The sequence below is a fragment of the Corvus brachyrhynchos genome, unplaced genomic scaffold (assembly GCF_000691975.1).
Source record: "Corvus brachyrhynchos isolate BGI_N302 unplaced genomic scaffold, ASM69197v1 scaffold7, whole genome shotgun sequence".
In the NCBI taxonomy this organism is placed as follows: Eukaryota; Metazoa; Chordata; class Aves; order Passeriformes; family Corvidae; genus Corvus; species Corvus brachyrhynchos.
The window spans coordinates 1,958,758-1,981,633 of record NW_008239054.1 but is presented as its reverse complement, the minus strand read 5'-3'; the positions used below and the strand labels follow the sequence as shown (position 1 = coordinate 1,981,633).

The following is a 22,876-nucleotide window of genomic DNA, read 5'->3' as shown; positions in this document are numbered from 1 at the left end:
ATTGTTAAAATTCCTATTGGGAAAGAAAATGTAGTGAAGGAATAAAGACTGAAATCCATTTTGTAGACTATTTTTTGGAAAATATACCACTGCAAAACTTACTGCCAAATTTGTTTCCTTTCTCAAGAGGGACCAGGGTTATGAACCAAAAGGTCATTAGCAGGAGACAGTTCTTTCACAGCTGAACAGAAGTCACTTTCAGTTTACAGAGGTAGTAAGTAATTTTTATCCATTTGGGTAGATTCCTCTCATTAACAATGGAAGCAGCAGGGTCATAATGTGCATTTCTTTTGACAAAATCAGGTGATGCCTGCATCACATTTTAACATAGGATTTTAAAATTTCAATACAAATTGCAGCAAGATCTAAACTTAGGATGCTCTATTTAAGTCCTTTAAACCAATAAATATCTTGCATTGAAGACCATGTGTTCAAATTTGAAAATTTGATTCCAAAAAACCTCTTTCCATTTAAATTTAATTCAAATTCTCTAAAAGTGTAAAAAACCTTATAGGACTCATTCAGCTTCACTTTTTTTCCTGTCTAAACATTAATGAATAGAAGCCATAAGGCTTTTTTTTTTTTTTTTTTTTTTTCCCTCAGTTCAGCTATCAGGTGTAGAGATACTGTTGCAAACATCTGGACTATTTCACTGAAAGTTGAGACTTTCTGGAATAGGATAAAGCAGGAAGGCTGTTTTTCCTCTTCCTACCACAACTACAGATTTGGGCAGATAATGAAACTAAGAATGCGAAGGACAAAATTTGCTTATCTGAAATGCTTGTTTACCAGAAACACTTTACTGGAAAAATGGGAATTATAGAAGATCCAACAGTTGACTAACTTCTTTTTATGGTAACTTAAAAATTTTTATTGAGCATAGAACATGCATCTTCAGAACCTGAACATACTTTGTGGTCTATAATGTCCAATGGGAAAAAATCTGATTTGCCAGCTACAAGAAATACTCCCTGTCTTTACCTGCTGAGAGGACTGGAGAATGGGTACAGGGGCTGATGAAGGATTTTTATTTAACTAATATGCAAAATAAAGATCAGAGTTACACACATTCATAATTGAATGCCTCTTTCCTTACAGAGCCAGGTGAGCAAGTTGGACATTCCAAATGGAATTGAAAAGAATTTAATTATTTTCCTACAGAAGATAACTGCAACATGAAATTAATTTGACTGCTTAGATAAAGACTTCTCTCTTGTATTTAAACTGAAGTTATGCTTTAAAATACATCACTGTCAAAGAGTGTGTGGAGCAGAACTGGAAAATTTTTTTTCAAAAATGTAGCATGATTATTGAAATTATGTTATTATGTTGGTGAAAAATTATTTCAAAGAGCTTCTGAAACTAATCTGTTGTGTTTTTATTCCCTCTGTTCTATTCCTACTAAAAGTTAGCTCAAACACAAATTTATTAGAAGTTACTGAAGACTGCAAAATAAAGCTAGCAAGCAAACATTAATAGTGAGAAAATATATTGATAGAAGTTGTTGTCCTGGATGGCTTCTATTTGTTTAATTAATTAGCAGTAAGAGAATGAACAATTTCTGTAGAGTTGAAGCATCTCCTCATTTCCAATCCAAATTCATCAGCTTAACAAAAAAAATCATTGATATCTGCTCCACATCCATGTATACAGATTCCCAGTCACATTGTTAAGTTCTGAAGCAGGGCCCAAGGTCATGCACAAGGCATCCCATGCAGAGCAGCTGAAGCCCCCAGTTGTACTCACACTGAAGATGCTTTAAACTCATCTTCAAATGCACTGTCATCCTTGTTATCAGCCTGTAAGGCCATGGGGCACTCAGCTGTCTTTAGCCCACTAAAGACCAGGCCACAGGTGATGGAAAACAAACATGAATGTGTTGTCGAATGCAAAACAGAAAAAAAAAAAGAAAGAAAATAAAGTGCTGTTATGTGGTATACAACATGCAACTACTGTTTCAGTTATCTGGAGTCTTATATTTTCATTAAATCCATTAAACTTTAGTCAAAACTGTTTCAGTTATCTGGAGTCTTATATTTTCATACTGCCAGAATCCATTAAACTTTAGTCAACCCATCTCTCTTTGCAAGAAAGACTGCTTTACATGTAACAGGATTTTAAGGCTCTAAGTTTACATCCTGTCCTGTGCTAACCAACAGAAACCTTCAATGAACTTCCCAAGTGTTATAATTAATACAAGATATATCGCTCTTGTATAGACCACACTTCAGTTTTTCAAACTGCATCTTCAGCAGTGACATGACAGTGTCCAGCTTTTTCTGTCTGCATCTTATGTATCTCCACCTGAGCTAATCAGCCAGATTCCCCTTTAGAGTCAACAAACAGCCAGTCTCAGAGCATGATTCATCTGATTGAAATTTCAGGCGTGTAGAACACATTAGATAACTGAAGGCCCACCAGTGCTTGCTGCACTCCACTGACATCAAAGAGATGAGAGCTGATCAGACATCTAACTTTGGTGAAATTAATTCCAGCCCTCTTGTGCAGCAGTCAGACACGCTGAGGATCTGCAGCTCCTTTTTTTCCTCAGCACACAGCCTAAGCCAACCATTATAGGACTGGCAAAGACACCAACTTCCACTGACTCCAGTGTTGCAGACTGCTGCTCAGCTACCCATTACTGCTTCTCTTTTGCTAATTATAAAACATTAGATATATTCACTACTATGCTGTAGCCTCAAAGGCAAATATTTATGCTGGAATGAAAAGGAGGAAAAAAAATAAGAATGAACTGTAACATACACAGGACAAATAGCTCTGAATTAAAGTTACCATGCTCTTGTTACAATCTTCTGTTATGTGGACATAGTGAACATAAAATCTGTCAACAGATGAAATTAAGCTGAGTTAGTTCCCATACCAAATTCTCTACCTTATGTGGCTTGGGTCCCCTTACTTAGGATGGATGGTGCCAAAGAACTTAGCTATGTAGGTAAGTCACTTACAAATCCACTTCCTTTTTATGCCAGTGTTTTAACTCTGAATATGCTTTTGCTTTTTTAACTTTGATTTCAATGAAAAGAGGAAAACAAAGAAAAGGCTCTCATATTAATAAAGTGCAATGCACAGAAAGTAACGGGAGATGAAGGGAGTATCCCTCAGCTCCTGCCCTTACCTCTCGCTGAGCTCCTCCACGCGCTGCCCGTGGCTCAGCACGAAGCTCGAGGGCCCGCAGGGGCTGGCGGGGGCCGATAAAGTGCTCTTGACGTTCTGTGCCGAGTGCCTGCGGCTCCGCCGGCGCTCCAGCCCCCTGCGCTCCCCAGCACCAAGGCTGGCCCTCCGCCGATCCTTGCGCCCACTGGGAGGGGGCTCAGCACTCTCATCTCCATCTTCATGCCTCAGTGTCACCTGAGAAAGAAAGGGAAGTCGGCTGAGGTTGCTGACACAGTCGCTTCAGCTACCACAGGTGTTCACACCCCAGGCTTAAAAATTTCCTGGTCTCAACAAGATTAAGTCCAATTAGTATCACTATTTCTACAGTTATCCCTGAAAGTTGCTGTCTATCCATTAGTGAAGTGTGGCAGCTCTAAAAGTGGAATTATATAACAATGCCTTGCATACAACACTGTAGGACCCGTAACAACACATTTATGTATCTGCAAATCTGTTTGTTTTCTTTTTAATGTGGGACTGAATTTTCAAGGAAGCTGAGCAGTCTTGGACAACCAGTTCTCTTTATTTCCTTCCAGAATACTTAGGTGAAGACTTGGCTTTAGTGAAGTCAACAGGAAAAAACTCCATGCATTGACTGATTCAACATTTCCTCATGTTCAGACATGACACTTGTAGTGATTAAGTGGAACTTAGCATCTAGAGTGTGTTGGAAATATCAGAGGACTAAAGCATGGATGCAACGCCAAGTATCTTGAACTGCGGCACGCTCTTGATGTGCCAATGTGAGGTACCTCTAATAGAAACAAAGTGTTAGCATATGGTACATAAGGAGAGCTATCCCTGGCAGAAACAACATAGTAACTAATGGATCTCATCTGAAATGCAGCCTAACATTTAAATAATCATTATATGAGCAAGATCCACTCAAACAGGCAGAGGCACAGAAAAGGCAATGCATGTGATCAGAAGAATGCCCATCTTCTTGTTTCTATTAGTCTTGTTACTCTGGTAATTCTTTCCAGAAGTGATGTAAAAAAACCAAAGGGGGAAGTGAGATGTCTCTGCTTAGGGTGTAAAATCGGTTTCTGTGAGGAAAAAGAGATTTTTCAGGTAAAAAACAAGATTGGCAGAAAAAAGGAAGAACTTGCATAGACATGTTTAAATTTAGTTTGGTCACCAAAAAAAAAGCTGGTGCCCAACTAAGTCAACTGCCAATTCTGCAATTAAGTCTTTCAGTAGACACAGCATTAACAAAAAAGAATCCCTGCTTTTAAGTTTAATCAGCATATTTTAAAAAGGGCTTTATAAATGGAAGCCTCTGATGATAGAGAAAGAAAGCATATTGAGCCCTCTTGTTCTCTTGTTCCTATTTTGGTTCTTCCTGAAAATTGCTGTATATAAAGCTTAAGTCTGCTACAGTTAGTGAAGTGGCATGGTGTAGAGTCATGGATGGAGAAAATGGAGAATCAAATCTACCAAATCCTTCACTGGACTTAGGCACAGATGAAGTAATTTAATTTTGTCACATTAGAATGCTAATTCCCATTTACATTACAACTTCAGCCTAAACCTCCTAGCTCCAACACTTCCAAACTCTGAAAAGAGGCTAATTATTAAGAAACTGGATATCCTACCCTTACATAAATGCTTCAGAAGTAGTTATTTTATACCTAGGTGGTAAATGTGGAGTCACCCATTACTCCATTGCTGCAAACTGCATAGGAGCTGGTCCAGTGTAAACTCATAAACATGGACTTGCTGGATATTCAGTTGCAGAACAACTGTGAAGTTGAGCCCAGCCGAACCTTTTTCATGAGCTGAATACTTTTGCACATGGAAAGAACTTCTACTTGCTTCAGAATGTGTAACTAGCAGTTGCAGAAAGGAGGCTAGTAAATGTGCTGGTTTGCCTTGGACTATGCCCCAGCTTTAACATGAAATGCCTTTGATAAAACGCAGCTACGTACCGTAGCAGGTCACATATACAAATGTGCATAATACTTCCAGCAACCAGATGTTTTTCTTTTAAAATAGAAGAGATAACCAAATTTCACCTAGGTTACATTCCCCCCTCCTCTCAGCTTTGAAGTTCGCACAAGCTGCAAGATGCATAAAACAGGGCATGTTATGTTACCTCATAAATGTTAAATTGCTCAACTAAGTCCAAGTCTGTTCCTTTCTTGTTCAAGTGTCTCTGTGAAATAGCTTCAATGCCTAGCTCTTCCAGACAGTCCACCACATCGTAGAAAGAGTCTTGATCTGGCAATCCTGACAGCGTCTAAGAATCAAAGGAAAAACATTTAAATCTGTTTGTTTTGAAAAGAATTAAACAAAGGATTTTAAAAGCGGGTGGCAAGTGGTGCTATGTATGATTTCAATCAAGTAAAACCCATGATGTGGGATTAGAGACACTGATAGAAAATAAAAAACAAGTGGCACAGCTTTTAGCAAACAACTCTGTGCACTGTGTAGAAAAATGAATAATTGGCAAAACAAATCAATGTTGTTATTTCATACAAAAAAGTATGGAAAATGTAGGTCTTTAAAATACACAGCTGGATTCTTTCTGGCATCATTCAAGTACAGACTTAAAGAACAGAGAATGTTAAACCATCAAACACAGGGATAAAAACAAAGAGGGAGGAAAAAAAAACCCGTTTAGCTAAAAAGAGTAAAGCTCAGTTCCTACTGATTCCTGTAAGTTTAGCCTTAAGAAGAAAAAGTCCATTGCACAGCTGTGTGACATCAGGATAGCAGGAAATATCCTGCACCATGTGCCTACTGTCCTCCTCACCTGCAGCAGCAGTCATCTTCCCTGAGCACAAATTGTTTTGTATTACAGAGATAGTGAATCCTCTCCTCCTCCCTTTCAACTTAAGAAGTCTTATTAAAGGTACACTGACTCCTTAACTCCGATTCCGGCTTGCTACACATTTCTAGTCAGTGTGTGCAGATTTTTTACTGCTCCTTATGCAGGATGCAGAACAATTAGTTTAATCCTGCACATGTTGAGCAGAAACTACTGAACACACCGTGCAACCTACTTGCAGGGCACCACGTACCTCGCCACAGGAACCAGTCTATGCAGAGCTGTTTCTGCAAAATACCTGAGAGCGCAGGCTGGAAGCAACACAGTTTTTCTGGATTAGCTCACCAGAGAGGTTTACTCTGAAATAGTTTCCTCTCTCCCATTCAATTAACAAAATAATTTTTCTATATTCCCAGTAGAGAAGAGAAAGAGCAAAGGAAAGAGATGCAAAACACAGGCCCTCTCCAAAGAGAGTGACATCTTGGCATGCCTGCGATGGGATGAACTGCCCCCTGTGAATGCTGTTTTTCTACAGCCCATCTTTTCCAAAGTGGCTCTGAGCAACAGAGTGCAGATAAGAGCAGCCACTCTGGGCTGCCTCCCTACACCAAGAACCTTTACATTCAGAAAAATAGGTCTGGATTACATGACTAATGAGAGCGAAACAGGCAGCTGTCATAGCTGTCCTGTTAAAGCACCTCTTTCCTGTGATGTGAGGCACTGAAGTATGTGCATCAACAAGGTACCTTTAAATTTAATTTTTTTCTAACTAAACACAGCACAGCAACATTTTCTTCTTCAGTCATTACAGGTCTATTGACTGGTGAAATCCACTACAACAGGAATTCTTAGCACAAACATCAATTAAGTGTTAAGGTTATATGTTCAGGCTTTAATTAAGAATTTGTCTCTTTCCAAGACAGTATTTAAGGCTCTGTTTAGAACCCACTGAAGACTATGAAACTAAAACACCCTGAACAGTGCTGAAAACAGATACCACATTTATTTTGTTCCTTCCTAAACTGACACCTAGCACTGAGTAAAAATCTGAGGATTCAGCAAATGGCGTTATCACACTGCACATTCAATGGAGCTTTAACTTGGATGTTTAACTTGGAAATATTATAACAGAAAAGTGTTCAACTATGAGGCTTTCAGCTCCAAATGAAAGACACAGACAGCCAGTATTCTAACCTGAGTGCCTTCAAGCACAGTAAGATGTGATGTTTTATCTGCAAAAGGGTGGAGGAACAGTCAGATCTTCTAAAAATAACAGGAAATCATCTTAATGTTGATATGCAGATCACCCACCTTCAAGTATAGCTTTTTAAAATCCAAGGTAAGACAAACTGTAGACTGGAAAAACAGCAGCGTAAGGTAGTATTTACTAGCAACTGGTTTTGTCAGCAGTCTTTTATTTGGTTATTATAATTTTAAATCACACAGCAGTGTAAATCCAATTTTCACTGCATGTTGTTGACCAGAACTGGGCAATTGAACTCCAAAATATAGAACTAAAATATTTTTCCTTTGCACCATTTGTCATAAACTCACAGATACACTTTCAGAGCCTAAAGCATATCAGATTCAATTTCTAACTAATGCAAGGATGATAACAAAGGTTATACTGGAACTATACATAACCAGAAGAATCTGCACTGGGATCACTCTCATGTAAGAGATTCATGAATTCCTAAATCCTCACAAATTAAGAGAGGGTTAATAAAATATTAGCATAAGTAAATTGGTTAAGCATAAACAAAAGAGAGGGAGAGGATAAAAGGACAGGAGCAATTCTTATGTCTGGGTAGATGCATTTTCTGCTCTGGAGCAGGAAGAAAAACAGTCTGTAAATGGATACATGGAGAAAGAAAAAGGAGTACAAGCATGCTTCCTTAAGACAAATCCTTCATGAGGACTCTGCCTGCACTGAAAATTTTGACATTTCCTTGCCTAGAGAAGCTGAAACCATCTCAGCCTTCTTCGTATTCTCTGTGGGGGAAAAAATTACAACTGTTACATGCTACTTACTGTTTTCTCTATAATCATGAAAAATATCCCATTAAAAACATCATAAAGCTGCCCATAAGCCAGATCATAATTATAAGTGTGGATTTGTGGGATCCCTCTCTTCCTTGATCTTCATAACTGCCTTGCCTCTGACTGTGAGATGCTTTTTCTTTATGTATGTTTTTGAAGAGCTACCTCTTCCTAAAAATAGCTTTAAATGTACTGAAGAACTCAGACTAAAGGAATCAACTACAGGATAATAAAAGAGTCCACAGGGAACAAAATCTTCAAGGAAGCCAAACACCAGGTAGGTTACAACTGTGCAAATGATGAAGAGAACTATTTCAGAAAGAGGAATCAGTACACAAAACAACAAGGTGTAAAGCAGAGACATTAATGACTAGTGACCTTGGCTTTAATAGCAGCTACAGACAGAAGCAAACATAACTGGTGATGCTTTTCAGAAAGACTACAGCAGCAAGGTAAGGTGGTCTTTTAAACTCAAGAGGAACCTTACTACCATGGAAGCAGGAGCAAGGGTGACTCTAAGCATAAGTACAGTAAGATCAGTAATGTCACCAGGAGAGGTTGGTCTCTCTCAGGCATGTTTGCTGGGAAATATCTGCCATTAAGAAATAAATTTATAAAAAAACCAAAAAAACCCCAAAACTCAACAACAAAGAAGCAACCCACAATTCAATTATGTAGCCAAGAGCCCAATAAGCTGGCAGCTTGGTGTATGACCTCCATGAGCTAACTCAGGATCTTCAAGTGAATAAAATGAGTAGTAATAATATTTCCTAATACTCTGCCCTATTAAGTATAACCATAAACTACACAGTTATTTTATTTGCCAAGAGTATGCTGGCTTTCTGTGCTCTTTAAAAAAAATGAATCTTTAATTTTAGTACCCCCCCTATGATTTGTCTATGACTGAATGCTGATTTTTAAGGAATTTACACTAATAAATTTCTAACTTTAAAGGACTTTCCATTTTCTCCCTCCCAATAGCATAAGTCAGTATTTCAGAAAACATTTGACTTGACTGCAAAACTATGACTTGTAAATCCCATCACCAGAAGATATAAAGAAATAAGAAAAAATTTAACCTTACTTTTTTAAGCAGAAGCACTCCTACTAGCACTCAGACCTGTTAAATTCATCATATTTAGTTTGCAGCAAAAAAAAAAATATTTGAACTATCTGAACTAGAAAACTGTGCACAACGCAAGCATTTGTGAGCATGTGATCTTTCCACCAGCACTTGCCTTCCTTCTCCCCTTGGATAATCTGTTGAGTTAGCTTGTTGCGTTTTCCTTCAGCACTGCGTTGTCAGCACTGGGAGAGGAGCCATGTCAGACCACAATTCCACACAACTTCTACCAAAATAACAATTCTGCTCCCAGCTGCTGCCTCTGGGTGGCTGCAGCACAAGTAACAGGAGTGTGCTGACCGATTACAGTTTGTCCTGCAAATTCTCCATGACAGGTCTCCTCTGTCATATACTCTCAACAGGGAAGTTCACTATACAATTGAAAACACTAATATTATCTGCAGTAGTCATGCTAACAACATAAACAAACCTTGTTCACCAAGGTCATTGCATAAACCAGTAGTTCCGTATCAACCCCATCCTTCTCCTCCAGTATCTCCATGATGTTGGACCATGGCTTGGCTCCTAGAAGAAAAGCAGAAACTGTTGGTTACAGTGATCAAAATGAAAAGCTACTGCAACAACACTCATCCAAGAAGTAGCACAAGTTGGAGTACATGGCCAGGTGGAACTTCAAGTGGAAAAATCCAGCTTTGTCTACAGTCTCTCCTGCTCCCCTGAGAGTAAGGTTAATGCAGACAGTGAAAATTACAGTCCAACCTATTGCAGGGATATAAAATATGGCAGGTGGACTCCTTCTGAAGGCACCAACTTCTCTCCCTCGATGACGAAGGAAGCTTTGTTAGCACAGTGTGATTAACACCAAAATTCTAAAAATCAGGTGACAGGAATTTTACCCAGCCTATCATAGGTTCACACAGGCTTCGATAAATCTTCAGCAGAGACCTACATGCTGTGCTTTCAGTGTGCCTGATGCTCCTGTTTCTGGGGCTATTGCTGAGTTGTGCTGCATTAAGGTAAGTCAGGTTAACAAAATATTGTGGCAGAGAAACAGTTTTCTCAAATTACAGGCTATGTGCCTTGGATAAAAGAAATGATCAATGAGGGGAAAAGATTTTTGCTGTGGTTCTTTCTCAAATTATTTTAATAGGAAACCTACCTACAGAACTTTCAGATATGATTCTCTCATTTTCCACTAAGAAAGGTCAAAATTTGTGCTTTTAGTTTTTTGCTTGATTTGCATGTTGATTTGAATTTGCATATTTATCTGACACCAAAACCCTAATGGTTTAGTGAATTATCGTGCTAAGAACATCAGGCAAGCAACACGCCACCCAGACTCAGCCTCTTGTGGAAGGTACCTTGTAAAACCATCCTATTTCATTTGACTGAATGGCAAGATGGTTGCATTTACCAAATTTTATCTAGGAAAACTGAAATAAATAATGAAAGACTGCCATTCAGTGGTTTTTTTTTGGTGTAAAGTTAAAGGTGAGGAGCACTAAGCAGAGAGCTTAGCCTAGAGATATACTCAATTCAACTACACAAACATAGCTGTGACTGTCTTTCAGTTTCAGAGGGAAACATGCAGAGTATTCCTACAGTCCCCATCCCCTGAACACTGTACAGATGATGCGACTTCAGGTATAATCAGGCAGCAAAATGCAAATGTGCCACCACAGCCGCCTGTCACTGGCTGATCAGTCACGCCGAGGTCTAAACTCTGCATTACCCTCTAACAGCTCTTGCTTATTAAAGATGGTATCATACATGTATCCTGCTACACAGACATCAATCTGTGCTAACCAAGGATCTGCATTTTCAAGGCAATGGCAGTGCACTGTGTGGAAAAACCTGTCTGAAAGTGAATGTGCAGACAGCAATATTTCTCGTTTTTATTCCCCTCTCAGACAGTCTCCGATCTTTACTACCGAATCAGGGCTTTTTTATCTTAAGCAAAATCAAAGGAGGAGTGGATTCACTCTCAGCTCGCTAGATGTATTTATATGCATTACTAATTAAGTGCTAATTCAAATACATGCCTGTAATGAAAACCCACTAGACACATCTTTACCAGATTCTCTATATTGTTAGGAATTTTGTACAGTGTAAGCTCAAAAGTCACGTGGAACAAATTCACTCAGTTTGCAAATTATATATGATCAGCAGGACTGATATTCTCACTACAAAAATGTTTTCCTTTGGTTTCCAGTGAAAAAATGAAAAATGGAAGGAAATAAGAAAGAGAAACAAAATGGGGAAACTATGCAAGCCTGACTTACAACAGTGCCATTTAGAAAAACAGTGAGTTGATATCAACGTTAAAAAATAATTATTTTATCCACTGCATTATTCAGTGAGAGTCCTTTATTTTTGAAGGCAGGTTCTACTCTTATTGGAACAATCCTCATTTGATTTTTAGGCAGCATCCATGTGGTTTGTTTTTTTCCCTGAATATACCAAAACTTCTTCATTATCATAAAAGAATAATTTCACGGTCACCTTGCTGTTTTCTTGCAATGCTGATATATAATTTTCTTCTAGCAACGCTGCTATTTTATTTCAGAATACAATTTAAAAAAAATTGTTGATCAGTCACACTTACTAGTAAGGCAGCCCTGTAATAACTCATCTATCTTTCAAAAACTTTTACACTGCTGCTACTAAACTTCCAAAATCTAGGCTTAAATTCCAAATTCTTCATCTGTTCTCTAACTACAGTCAGGAGGAGGCAGTACTATCAATGACTGACAGAGCTACTCCAATTTGTACCAGGTTAAATCTTTGTTTCAAATGCTTTTCCTCCATTATGATCTCAATCTGAACAGCCAAGAAGTGAACATGGAAACAGCTGTAAGGCCATCTACTACCCACCTGGGATAAGGCAGTTCTGCTGTGGAAGTTGCACCATGAACTTACTGCTTTGCTGTCCTTGGGTTAATATTCCTTGCACATATATAATGAGAACCTATAGTTTCCAACCTATGATCCATACAGCATGGGACATATGCAGATCCAGCTCAGCTCCCCCTCTCACAGCTCCCCCTTTCAGAGCCTGTGCAGTCCAGTATGCTTAAAGTGAAAAGAGACCTGTTCAGATTGTGATCATAATGAGGAAAATAGCATTTGAAGAGAAAGGTTTCATCTAGTACATATTGGAACAGCATTGCCAAAGGCATCGAGAGTACTGCCTCCTCTTGATTCTAGTTAGGGAATAGGTGAATTTCCTTCTTCACCAGATCCTGATGTAGAAAAATGATGATGTAGGAGAATGATGATGTAGCATCCCAGTAATTTTTCTGGGAGCAGATGGGGATGTTTCCATAAGGTTATGACTTTTACACGGGACTTGTGGCAAAATCGATGGGAGTGATGAAACAGGCTCAGTGAAGTGAAACAGCAGAGATCAAGTTTTGTGTGTTCTCCTGCCTTCTAATGGGTAAAATGAGAACTGCTTGACTGCCCTTTAGAGGCTTGTCACTGGGAAGAGCTCTTCATCACAGCTACTCTGACAGAAAGGCTGAAGCCTCAAATCTGATGCTACCTGTAGTGTTACGAGTAACCATGCATGGTGTATAGACAAAGAACACAGAGGTTGCAACAATTAAACCAATATTAAATTAATACAGTCTATTTTCTGAATAACATTGCCCATTGTTTGAAGTTCCATTCTGTTCTCAGTTTCCTCTTGAAGTGTTTTTACGTATTTATTTTAATGCTGTTGTTCATGTTGTAAACAAAATCTTGACATCACAACTACAAAGGATCTGCAGTTTGTATAAAGCATGAAATATCTTGCAGAACCTTGCATGAGAACTGCCACCAACTTAGAGAGCACCTGTCTCCAGCAGCTATAGGATGGAAAGGTAGTAATACTTTTGGAAAGACCTTGACATCTTGTACTCCTGGCTATTTATATGTGAATGAACTTACATCCTTCCATCATACCTACAGTATGTGCAATAATTTAGTGGAATCTAACTATGAATGAAATGGCAGGGAAAGCAGAGAACTGATAATGAGGGCCATTTGGCTTTAATCTCTGTCCTAAAATATGCTTGTGATAAAGAAGCCCTGGACAGAAAACTGCAATGCCAGCTCCACTTTCCAGAGCCTGTGCAGTCTGGTATGCTTAAACTGAGAAGAGACTGAATTTCTCTGCAGTTCTGAAACAAGAAAGTGTGGGAGAAGGGAGGAGCTAAATGGAAGTGCAAGTAGAAGCTAATCCCAACATGATGAGGACCATGCAGTTATTCACTTATGGTCTGCTTGTATCTCAGAGTAAAGCCAGTACTTCTGTGGATCTCTGTACTTCAGTTTGCATATGGATGTATTTGCACACAGAAACCACAGATGGGATCGCTTTGAAACCAGGCTGAGTTAATATGGGGTTCTACAAGTTAATCATGTGTGGTACATGTTGAAGAATTATGTCATATCTCATCACTTTGTATGTACATGAAACACAGAACTTTTATCAAAGCAGTGCTGAACTTAATTACATACCTGCAAGATTTATGACAATGGTTCAAAAAAAGGCATATTGCTTTTTCCTGCTTTTCTGTTTTGTTTCATCAGTCCTTAAAGGCAGGTACTTCTCAGTTATAAGCCACTAATTTAAAATTATAAATTAAAACGTAGCACATCCACAGCTAAAAGTGAAGGACTTCGACACTGTCTCCCACAGCATTCCTCTGGAGAAAGTGGCTGTTCATGGCTCGGGCAGGTGCACTGTTCACTGGGTAGAAAACTGACTGGGTGATTGGCCTAGAGAGTGGTAGTGCCTGGAGTTAAGTTCAGCTGGCAGATGATCCCTCACAGGGTTCCCCAGGGCTCAATGTTGGGGCCACTCCTGTTTAAAATCATTATCAACGATAATGAGGGGATTGAGGGCCCTCTCAGTCAGTTCACAGGTGACACCAAGTTAGATGGGAGTGTTGATCTGCTGGAGGGCAGGAAATCTCTAGGGAGGGATCTGGACAGGGTGGATCAATGGGACAAGGGCAATTGTATGAGGATCAGCAAGGTCCTGGTACTTGGGTCACAGCAGCCCCGTGCAGCACTACAGGCTGGAGGCAGCTTGACTGGAAAGCTGCCTGGCAGAAAAGGACCTGGGAGTGCTGGTCAACAGCAGCTGAACATGAGCCAGCGTGTGCCCACATGGCCAAGAAGGTCAATGGCATCCTTGTCTGTATCAGCAATAGTGTGGCCAGCAGGACCAGGGCAGTGCTTGTCCCTTTGTACTTGGCACTGGTGAGGCCTCATCTTGAATCCTGTGTTTGGTTTTGGGCTCCTCTCTACAAGAAGAATATTGAGATGCTGGAGCGTGTCCAGAGAAGGATAACAGAGCTGGTGAAGGGTCTGGAGCACACATCTTATGAGGAGCAGCTGATGGAGCTGGGGTTGTTTAGCCTGGAGAAAAGGAGGCTCAGGGTGGACCTTATTTCTCTCTGCAACTCCTGAAAGGAGGGTGTAGCCAGGTGGGGGTCGGTCTCTTCTCCCAGTTAACAAGTGACAGGATGAGAGGAAATAACCCTAAGTTGCATCAAGGGAGTTTTAGACTGGATATTAGGAAGATTTTTTTTTCACCAAAAGCATTGTCAGGTTTTTGAACCAGCTGTCCAGGGAAGTGGTGGAGTCACCATCTCCAGAGGTATTTAAAAGATATGTAGATGTAGCACTGAGGGACATGGCTTAGTGATGAACTTGGCAATGCTGTGTTAATGATTTGATGGTCTTAAAAGTCTTTTCCAACCAAAATGACTCTGTGACTATATTACACTGATGACCTAAAAAGGAAACTAAATATAAAACCAGAAAAAAAAAATCTCTTAAGTAGCTAAGTACAACTGCTTAATGCAAATAATTTAAAAAATAGGAAGAAGGAAAAAACTGGGTATTTGGGCTAAGGTATTTGCAAGAGTCCATGAAATAATCCACCAAAGCACAGGTATGAGAATTCCTGTAAAATCTCTCATTATGCTCTTAACATATGCACATCTAACTACATGCATCAGTTTTTCAAGTCTTATGTTGTTACTTAAGTTGTTTTATTACTTTGGGGAATGTAAATGATTGCCTAAGGCTGTTCTATAGATAGAGAAGGCAATACTTTGTTTAGGGTCCTCCGTTCTCCTTTTTCTTTAATGATTTTACTAGCATGTTAGTAGATATATGGCAGTTTGAACATATTGAGAATACCAGTGAGTTCAGAAAGCTGATGAAATACTAAGAATGACTGAAAAATGAGTCACGGTGCTCACAAGTACACAAATATTGTAATTATATTTATGCTTATGGCATTGTAAGGTTTACTGGTTTTAATTCAAAACAGAAAGCCAACTTGCAGAATTCACTGTTTTGAATTGCCCCTGCCTGCTTCCCTGCTATAAGAGATAATTTGGGTTTTTTCTTTTCAACCCATTCTGATAACTGAAAGCAAAATCTGGCTCCTTTTTCCTATTTCTGGCACAAGCTTTCTCCCCAGCCCCCAATATTTTCTTGTTTCACTTTTACCGTATCAGGTCTCCCAGACAAGTTCAGTATGGAGGCAGTTGCTCCACAGAGGGAACCTTGCTTTCAACCTCCATGTTGGAGACCACAACAATAGATCTCCTAACCTCAAAAACTCTCCTTGAGGCAAAGGAATGTTTTGCATCAAGAGAGAATGCCCCAGGAGCTTAGCGATGGCTTTGTGAGAAGAACAAGAAAGAACCATTTTTGTTCTATTTATTTGTAAAAAATACAGTATACATATTCAAGTATTTCTCATGAGCCTGAAGGGTAACAGATTTCATAGTATAATATCTGCTCCAGGGCTTTATTTTAATGTAACAACATATGGTTTTGCTTTTACTATAAAGCCTGTACTATTACTGACCTCGTCTCTCTCTTCAAAGGGATTACACTGATTAGATATCATTGTCTCTTCTAAATCAGACTGCTGCTTCCCAGAAGGAAGTGGAAAGACAGTCTTGCCCAAAGGAGCCTCTGAGGTCAGAAGATACGGGGAGGCTTACTTTGCACTCTGGTGCCCCAGGAGGCAGTCAAGTGCCTCAGTTTTCACTCTTCACTTTCCCATTATAATTAATTCTTCAAACAACCTTAGATTACACAAATACTTAGAATATGCTTTTAAGAAACGAAGGGTGTGTTGCACAAAGCGGGCATCAATGACAGCAACTCTAAAACCACTGAAAGCAGTGATGAAATGCCACCTTGATCTCAGCAGTGCTGCGATTTTGCAATCCCCTGGTAAGGCTACTCACCTCTCTTTTCATCCACGGTAGATACCGCCTGGATCAAAAGCGGTGCGTTGGATTCTGTGTACTCCACAAACACCAGCAGCAGCTTCAGTGCTGTCTTTACCACCAGGCGAAACTGGAAGAAAAGAGTGTGACTTGTCATTCTCCAAACCACAGCATTCCCAGATGTGTGAAATGACACTGGGCAAGAGGACAGCAGTCCACACCTGGTAATAGCACACGAACGGAAGAGATTAATCTGTGACAGCACGGAAAAAATGAAAGGTAGTCAGCTGGCTGAGAGTTTCATTCACTGGACAGTGCTCTCCTAGAGAAGTCCCAGCAGTCAATGAATCCAAAGGAAAGCTTAATACTGCCACATGTAACAAAAGGGTGAACATCCTAGCTCTGCATATCCCCAACATTGCTGCCCAAAGCTTGATGTACACAGAACCTACTGAGCTAACAAAGCATATATTTCTTTATTTCTCAACACATTTCTTTATTTCCTCCTTTCACTCTGAGCCTTTAATCCTGTCTAAATGCTGTATGATGGGATCATTTCCTCCTTATGCTTTCTTCTCTTCTTATAACGCTACTGTTCAATGCCTAATTTATTAAATAGATTGGTCTTCACTATTAAACACCACCTGGGATGAAGTGTGTTTAATCTCCAACTCTCCCACCCTGTCACAAAATGTGTGATCTACTGGAACTGAGCACTCAGCCTTCAAGTTTTCAAACTCAGGTTTTTTTACATTCTTAAGAGTGTGCGTTCATCAAAGACTCAGCATTACTAAAATGGATCTACTGGATATCCATAGCCAAATTCTATCCATTTCACCACAGAGCTCCCATTTCCTGAGAGGATCATTTGACTAAAAGAGCCGAGTAAGAATTTTTAGGGATAATCAAGTATATGATTACTTGGCATGATAGGTATGTGAAAAACCAACTCTCTACTTGAGGGAAGGATTTTTTAATAGGCAGGGCCCTACATGCTGAGAGGACTTTTACTGGGAGAATTGATTCCAGGTCAAATTTGCTGTACTCTCAATCTAAATAATGGATTATTATACAGTTTCTGTCAATATTGGCTAATTCCCATTCCCAATTTTTTTTTCAAGTTCTCTCAACACAACTCTCCTAAGAAGCAAAAAATCATTATTAATAATTTCATAGATACACACACATGGTCGCAAGACAGTGACTGTGTCTATATTCTAAACAAGACTGCAAGTGCAACCAGCATAGATTCAAGCTACTGTGCCCACACAGCCACCCACAGACATGCACTGGAGCTCACTTGGAGGTAATGAGCTAAAACGCAGCTTGCCGCTATTAACACACAGTTTAGCGTCCACAGTGATCCAGCTACTTTCCTAGTTTCTTGGGGTTTACCCACTCATGCAGAATTGAGCTTAATGCATGCAATGGCACTACTGGCAATACAGAATATTCTGCTGTTTGAATCTAGACTTTTTCAGGCTTGATATGTTATCAAATTGTTGAATTTTAGGGCTTACAGCCAGGAAACGCCAGTGACAAACCTGACAAGGTCCCTTAAAACTCTTGGTTAGTCTAATTTGCAGTTGTACTGCTGCAGTGATACTTCATAGATACATGGGGTAGACAAATTAAAGGAAATTGAAACCCGATAACTGAACAAATCACTTCCCCACAATTGCACTGTACATCTGTGTATTCAGCTGCCAGGCCAATACCATGGTGTTTCTGGTCTGCAGTGACATGTCTCTTAGGAATCAAGTTCAATTGTTTAATAAAAATATTGAAAGAATTTCCAAAAAGTGTCCACTTTTTTTTGTTATTTTGTAAATAGGAGTTTTATCAGGTTACTATGAACTATTCTACCATTAACATACTTCCCTGATAACCATTTACATACTGTCTTCTAATCTGATCAGGGTTTTTTACTTAGAAAGGAAAGCTTAGATATTACTTTTGATGGTTCTTAAAACCTCAAGTCTTGGCCACATGGTGACAAGGGGTTGCACTTACACTAAGTGCTGCATGGCAAAGTTCCCATACATCTCCATTTGACAGCAATCAGTGAGGGACACACCGGGCTTAACACTATTTTTGAAAATCTCTTTTTCTTCCAAAAAGAAGAACCTTTGGCAGTACCTTTGCTCAAATTGTTGCCTGCTGTCCATGGCAGCTGCTGCAATAACGAGCAAGTCCCTCTGCACCCTGCAGATCCTGCAAATCCTGTGAAGCCTCAGGGCAGCCCACTGCACTTGCACCAGACCAAGGCTCAAGCTGGCTGATTTCGGGTGCTGTTTGCAGGTATCAGCTTCCTGTGCTTAACAGCATCTGCTAACAGATAGTTTTGTAAGGAATAAATGCCACTCGCAGTACCAGAGAAAAGGAGTCACTAGAAAAGCTCTGTTTTGCTGCTTTGCTTCCCATTTTGGTACCAGAAGGATGCTGTAAGTTCAGTTCACTGTAAGTTCAATGTGCCCTGGAAGTGGAGGTGCTTTCCCCTGAGGGTGTACACCATGGGTGCTTTCTGCTTGCAGTAACAAACACTAGCTTTGAGAAAACCTGCATTTAAAACAACGCTGTTTCCTGCTTAATAGAAAATGGCATTTGGGACTCCTGTGGGCACTTTTAAGCCTGCCTGCTGCTTTGAACACTTTGGGCAAGGACAAAACCAAAACACTGCAGTCCTAGACCAAGCTGCACAATGCCTATACTGGGGACTTACCTAGCTACCCATGACCCACACAATCTTTGTGCTCATCCTGCAGTGCTTTTCAAAACTGCAGTAACAGTGCTTCTTAACAGGAGCAAGCAATCACTGAGCAGGTGCACTGCCCCTAGGAAACTGAAATCTTCAGCCAGCCAAAGCCCCTCCAAGACATCTGATAGCCTATCACATCCAGATGAAAAAGCAGTCCAGAGCCTGACATGCTCACACTAAAATCAGCTCTAATTATCCACCGTGGCACCAAGAAGTCTCTGAAAGGTCTGTTCAGGGATGCCTGGTGCCAGAACCCATGTGAAGCTCAGCCAATTTTTTTTATGTGGCCTCCCATATGATGTCCTATCTGTTAAATGTTCACTTTGTGACCACCTGTCGGCCTGAAGTTCCCATTTGTGATTAACTATTTGACTGTCAAAGTGGGAGTGCCTCAGAGCTTCCTGAGTGAGTTCTAAAATGTGTTCGTAGGACATACTGTTTCAATTCATTAGATAGCTACATTGCAAATAAAATAACTGAATCTCAAAATTGGGAGATTTCTTAACAGGAAAAAACAGCAGCAATTCACTGATGTTCTTGCTTTCCTTTGTGAAGTCATGGGACTTTTTGCCCGTGACTATCACTTTATTTCACATGATTTACCCAAATGGCACAGCAATGAGAGCAATAGAAAGTTGCTTGTTTCATATTTCATTCATAAGGAAGTGAATCATTAATAATTTGAATCACTGTTAAAAACTTCATGAGAGCTTTTAAGACTGTTTTTGGGATTTTTTTTCTGGTACTTACATGCTATTGAAGAGGGGAACAACTGCTTTCTGAATCAGCTTCACTAGTTACAGTTTTTTTTAAATCCATGGGCCGTACACACTTCTATTTCAAACAGGACTAGAAAGGCAACAAAGAGGTAGGCATGCTAGCTCAAAAAAAGTCCTGTTATTGTCAATTTGCAAACATTAGTTGTTCTAATTAAATCCAAATTTCCATCCTAAATATTGCTGCTTAGTTAAAAAAGAAGGCTCATTGAGGCAATATGCATACTCACTGGCTTGGTAAAGCCCTATTTTAACAGTTCTGAGATTAAATCAGGATTCTTGAATATCCAAACAGTGAAGCATCAAAACCTCTATTAAGCTAGAAAAGAAAGTTCACGTTGTGTTTTTGTATCATGTGCAAGCCAATTTATAGAGAGGAAATGATGTTAGCATCTTCTGGCTAAAGATAAGAACAAGCCAGCAATGCAAAAGGAAGAAGAAAAATTATAAACCTTTTCCCTCTGACTCGCTTTACCTTATACAGTGCAGTTTGGCAATCCCTTCCCTTTTTATCTCTTTATATTTAGACAATTACAGACTCAGCCAAGGATACCATACAACAGGCTACAAAACTCATGTCTCATGGAAGGGCTTATCCCAGTTGTTAATCACTTGTCTGGAAAGGCTTTAACCTTTACAAGGAATGTTGTCACAAAGTTCATTGACTTAGAGACCAAAGCAATATTTGTAGAGTTCAGATTAAAGCATTCAGGATTCAATTATTTTTCTTTTTAAAAAGGAAGAAAGTAAAAAGAGAATAGAATAAAAATATTTTACTTTGGGAGATGTAGCTACTGAGGATTTACACTATTCAAATTTGAAGGAGAAATGGGCACTGGATTTTTAAATAAAGATTTACTATAGCCAAATCCTCTGAAACCTAATCCAGGTGCAGACATGGGCTTACTGTAGGTCACGTACTTGTCCTCTTGGCAGGATACAGCCAGGCAAAGCTGCAGCTGAAGAGATACTCAGTGCAACCACTGTTCAGCCTGCCAGGGAGAGGTGCACAGGGAAGCTGGAACCCTTTCCTGTGGGGTGCAAAGATGCCCCCAACTTCAGATCTAGTGCGGCAGGAAGAGCCCCTTGGCAACCCACTGGCACCTGCAATGCAGCTCAATTTCATGTTTCACAAAGGGATAAAATCACCTTCTGGTCACAAAAGGAGGAAAGATCTTCCTGGAATGGAAGGTTTTGTATACATATTTAAATAAAATATATATATATATATATATACATATATATAAAATATATATAGTGTATATATATAAATCCACTATTTATTATAATAAACAACAAACATATAAAATAAATATTAATACTATATGGTAATAGTATAATATATAATATTATCATAATACATTGTTTTCCTTTGTAATAATCAAAAAAAAGAAACAAATATTGAGCTTGAGAGAATCTCAGAGTAATAATTTAAGTTGGAATGGCCCTAATATGATTTTCCTTCTCAGCTTAGATGAAAAAATCCAGTTCCCTTCCTCATATACCACGTGTTCTACCCCATCACACCATCATGGTGAGCCCCTGCTGGACTTGCACCAATAGAGAAATATCTATCTCATACTGAGGAGCCCAGCACTGGACTCCTGAACTCCTGATGCAGTCTTATCAGCACCAAACAGGGAGAGGCATTTCCTTCAACTTGGTGGCTACACTCCCATCAGCCCAGCCCGGGATGCAGTTGACCTTCATTCACACAAGGGCACACTACTAACTCCTGCTCCAATTCATATTCTCTTATTCAGAATGAGTAGACAGAATCAAATGATGTGATGCTAAAAGAAACACCTGTAATTTCCCCTGATTTTAAGAACAGAAGGGATAATGGCTTTAAATGGAAAGAGAGTAGACTTATATGTTAAGAAGAAATTCTTCACTGTGAGGGTGGTGATGCTCTGGTAGTGGATGCTCCATTCCTGGAAGTTTTCAGGGCCAGGTTTGATGAAGATTTGATAAACTGATCTAGTGGAAGTAAACCCAGTGGCAGAAGGGTTGGAACTAGGTGATCTTTAAGGCTCCTTCCAACCCAAACCATTCTATCAAGTGATTCTATGTCATCCCACTACTTTTTAATTAATATGAAATTTTCTGTAATCTCTGGAACAACGTCATTTCAGTGTTTCACAAGCTGTTCACCTGTATTTATGTAAAATGATGTCTCCACTGCATCCAGCATCTTAATGAACCTTTCCCACATGTGGCCTGCAGAAAGCCAGCCAAGAGCTCCAGCACTGAGTGCAGAAGCAGGAAGAGCCACCTCTGGTGTGGTGACTGGAGCTCAGCGGTCTCAGAAGCATGCAGGGCTGGCTAAACATCAGAAAGAGCCTTAATCTACAGCAAGAGCTTTGGAAATGTGTTGCACAGAGTGCTTACATAACCCAGACAGAACTGGGTCTTGGGGTGCCAAACAAGCAAGGGGAAAGACATTAGGGGGTAAAACATTTGAAACTCCCTAATACTAGGATTTGCAAGTGCCTTACAGAACATAGAAACAATCCAAGTTCTTTCTAGACTCTCTCTTCTCCATTTGAGGTCAGTTACATCACTCCAAAAACAGGTGACAAGTCTATTTAGTAATTCAGTTCCTTTTTATTCATAGTTCCTGAAGGCAGGAATGATCACAAGAATGAGATCCTTCTGTGTCACCTAAACCAAGTGTTTCTAATCAGCCTTATTTTTCATCAGAATTTTAAAGCAGCATCTTTTAAGGATGAAAAATCTAGAAATTCAAATAACCTACAGAATACCAAACAAAACCTTGTAAATGAGTGTAACCTTCCTTTACCAGAAGGGAGAAAGAATTCATACATGCTGGGGCCCTAAAAGCTGCTTTATGGACCACAGTGAACACAGGCCACTTCCTCCACTTTCTTTTCAGAGAGGCAGCATCTGCCCAAGTCACAGGGTGTGCATGGCACAGGGAGGATCACAAAGCTGGGAAGCAACACTCAAATACAGTATGCATAAAATATGTGAATAATCCCATCCTAGGTACTGAATATTGTG

The 22,876-nt window shown here is 39.6% G+C and overlaps 1 protein-coding gene across 1 annotated transcript in view; it reads right to left on the bottom strand.

The window, feature by feature from the left end:
* Positions 1–22,876, bottom strand: part of FHOD3 (formin homology 2 domain containing 3) — a gene marked incomplete at its 5' end in the record, with an annotated part of 377,704 nt that overhangs the window by 107,865 nt on the left and 246,963 nt on the right. Inside the window, 5 exons of the mRNA XM_017739071.1 lie at positions 1,747–1,836; positions 3,137–3,369; positions 5,270–5,413; positions 9,538–9,632; positions 16,337–16,448. Of these exons, the coding sequence (XP_017594560.1) occupies positions 1,747–1,836; positions 3,137–3,369; positions 5,270–5,413; positions 9,538–9,632; positions 16,337–16,448 (674 nt within the window). The remainder of the gene's footprint in view (positions 1–1,746; positions 1,837–3,136; positions 3,370–5,269; positions 5,414–9,537; positions 9,633–16,336; positions 16,449–22,876) is intronic.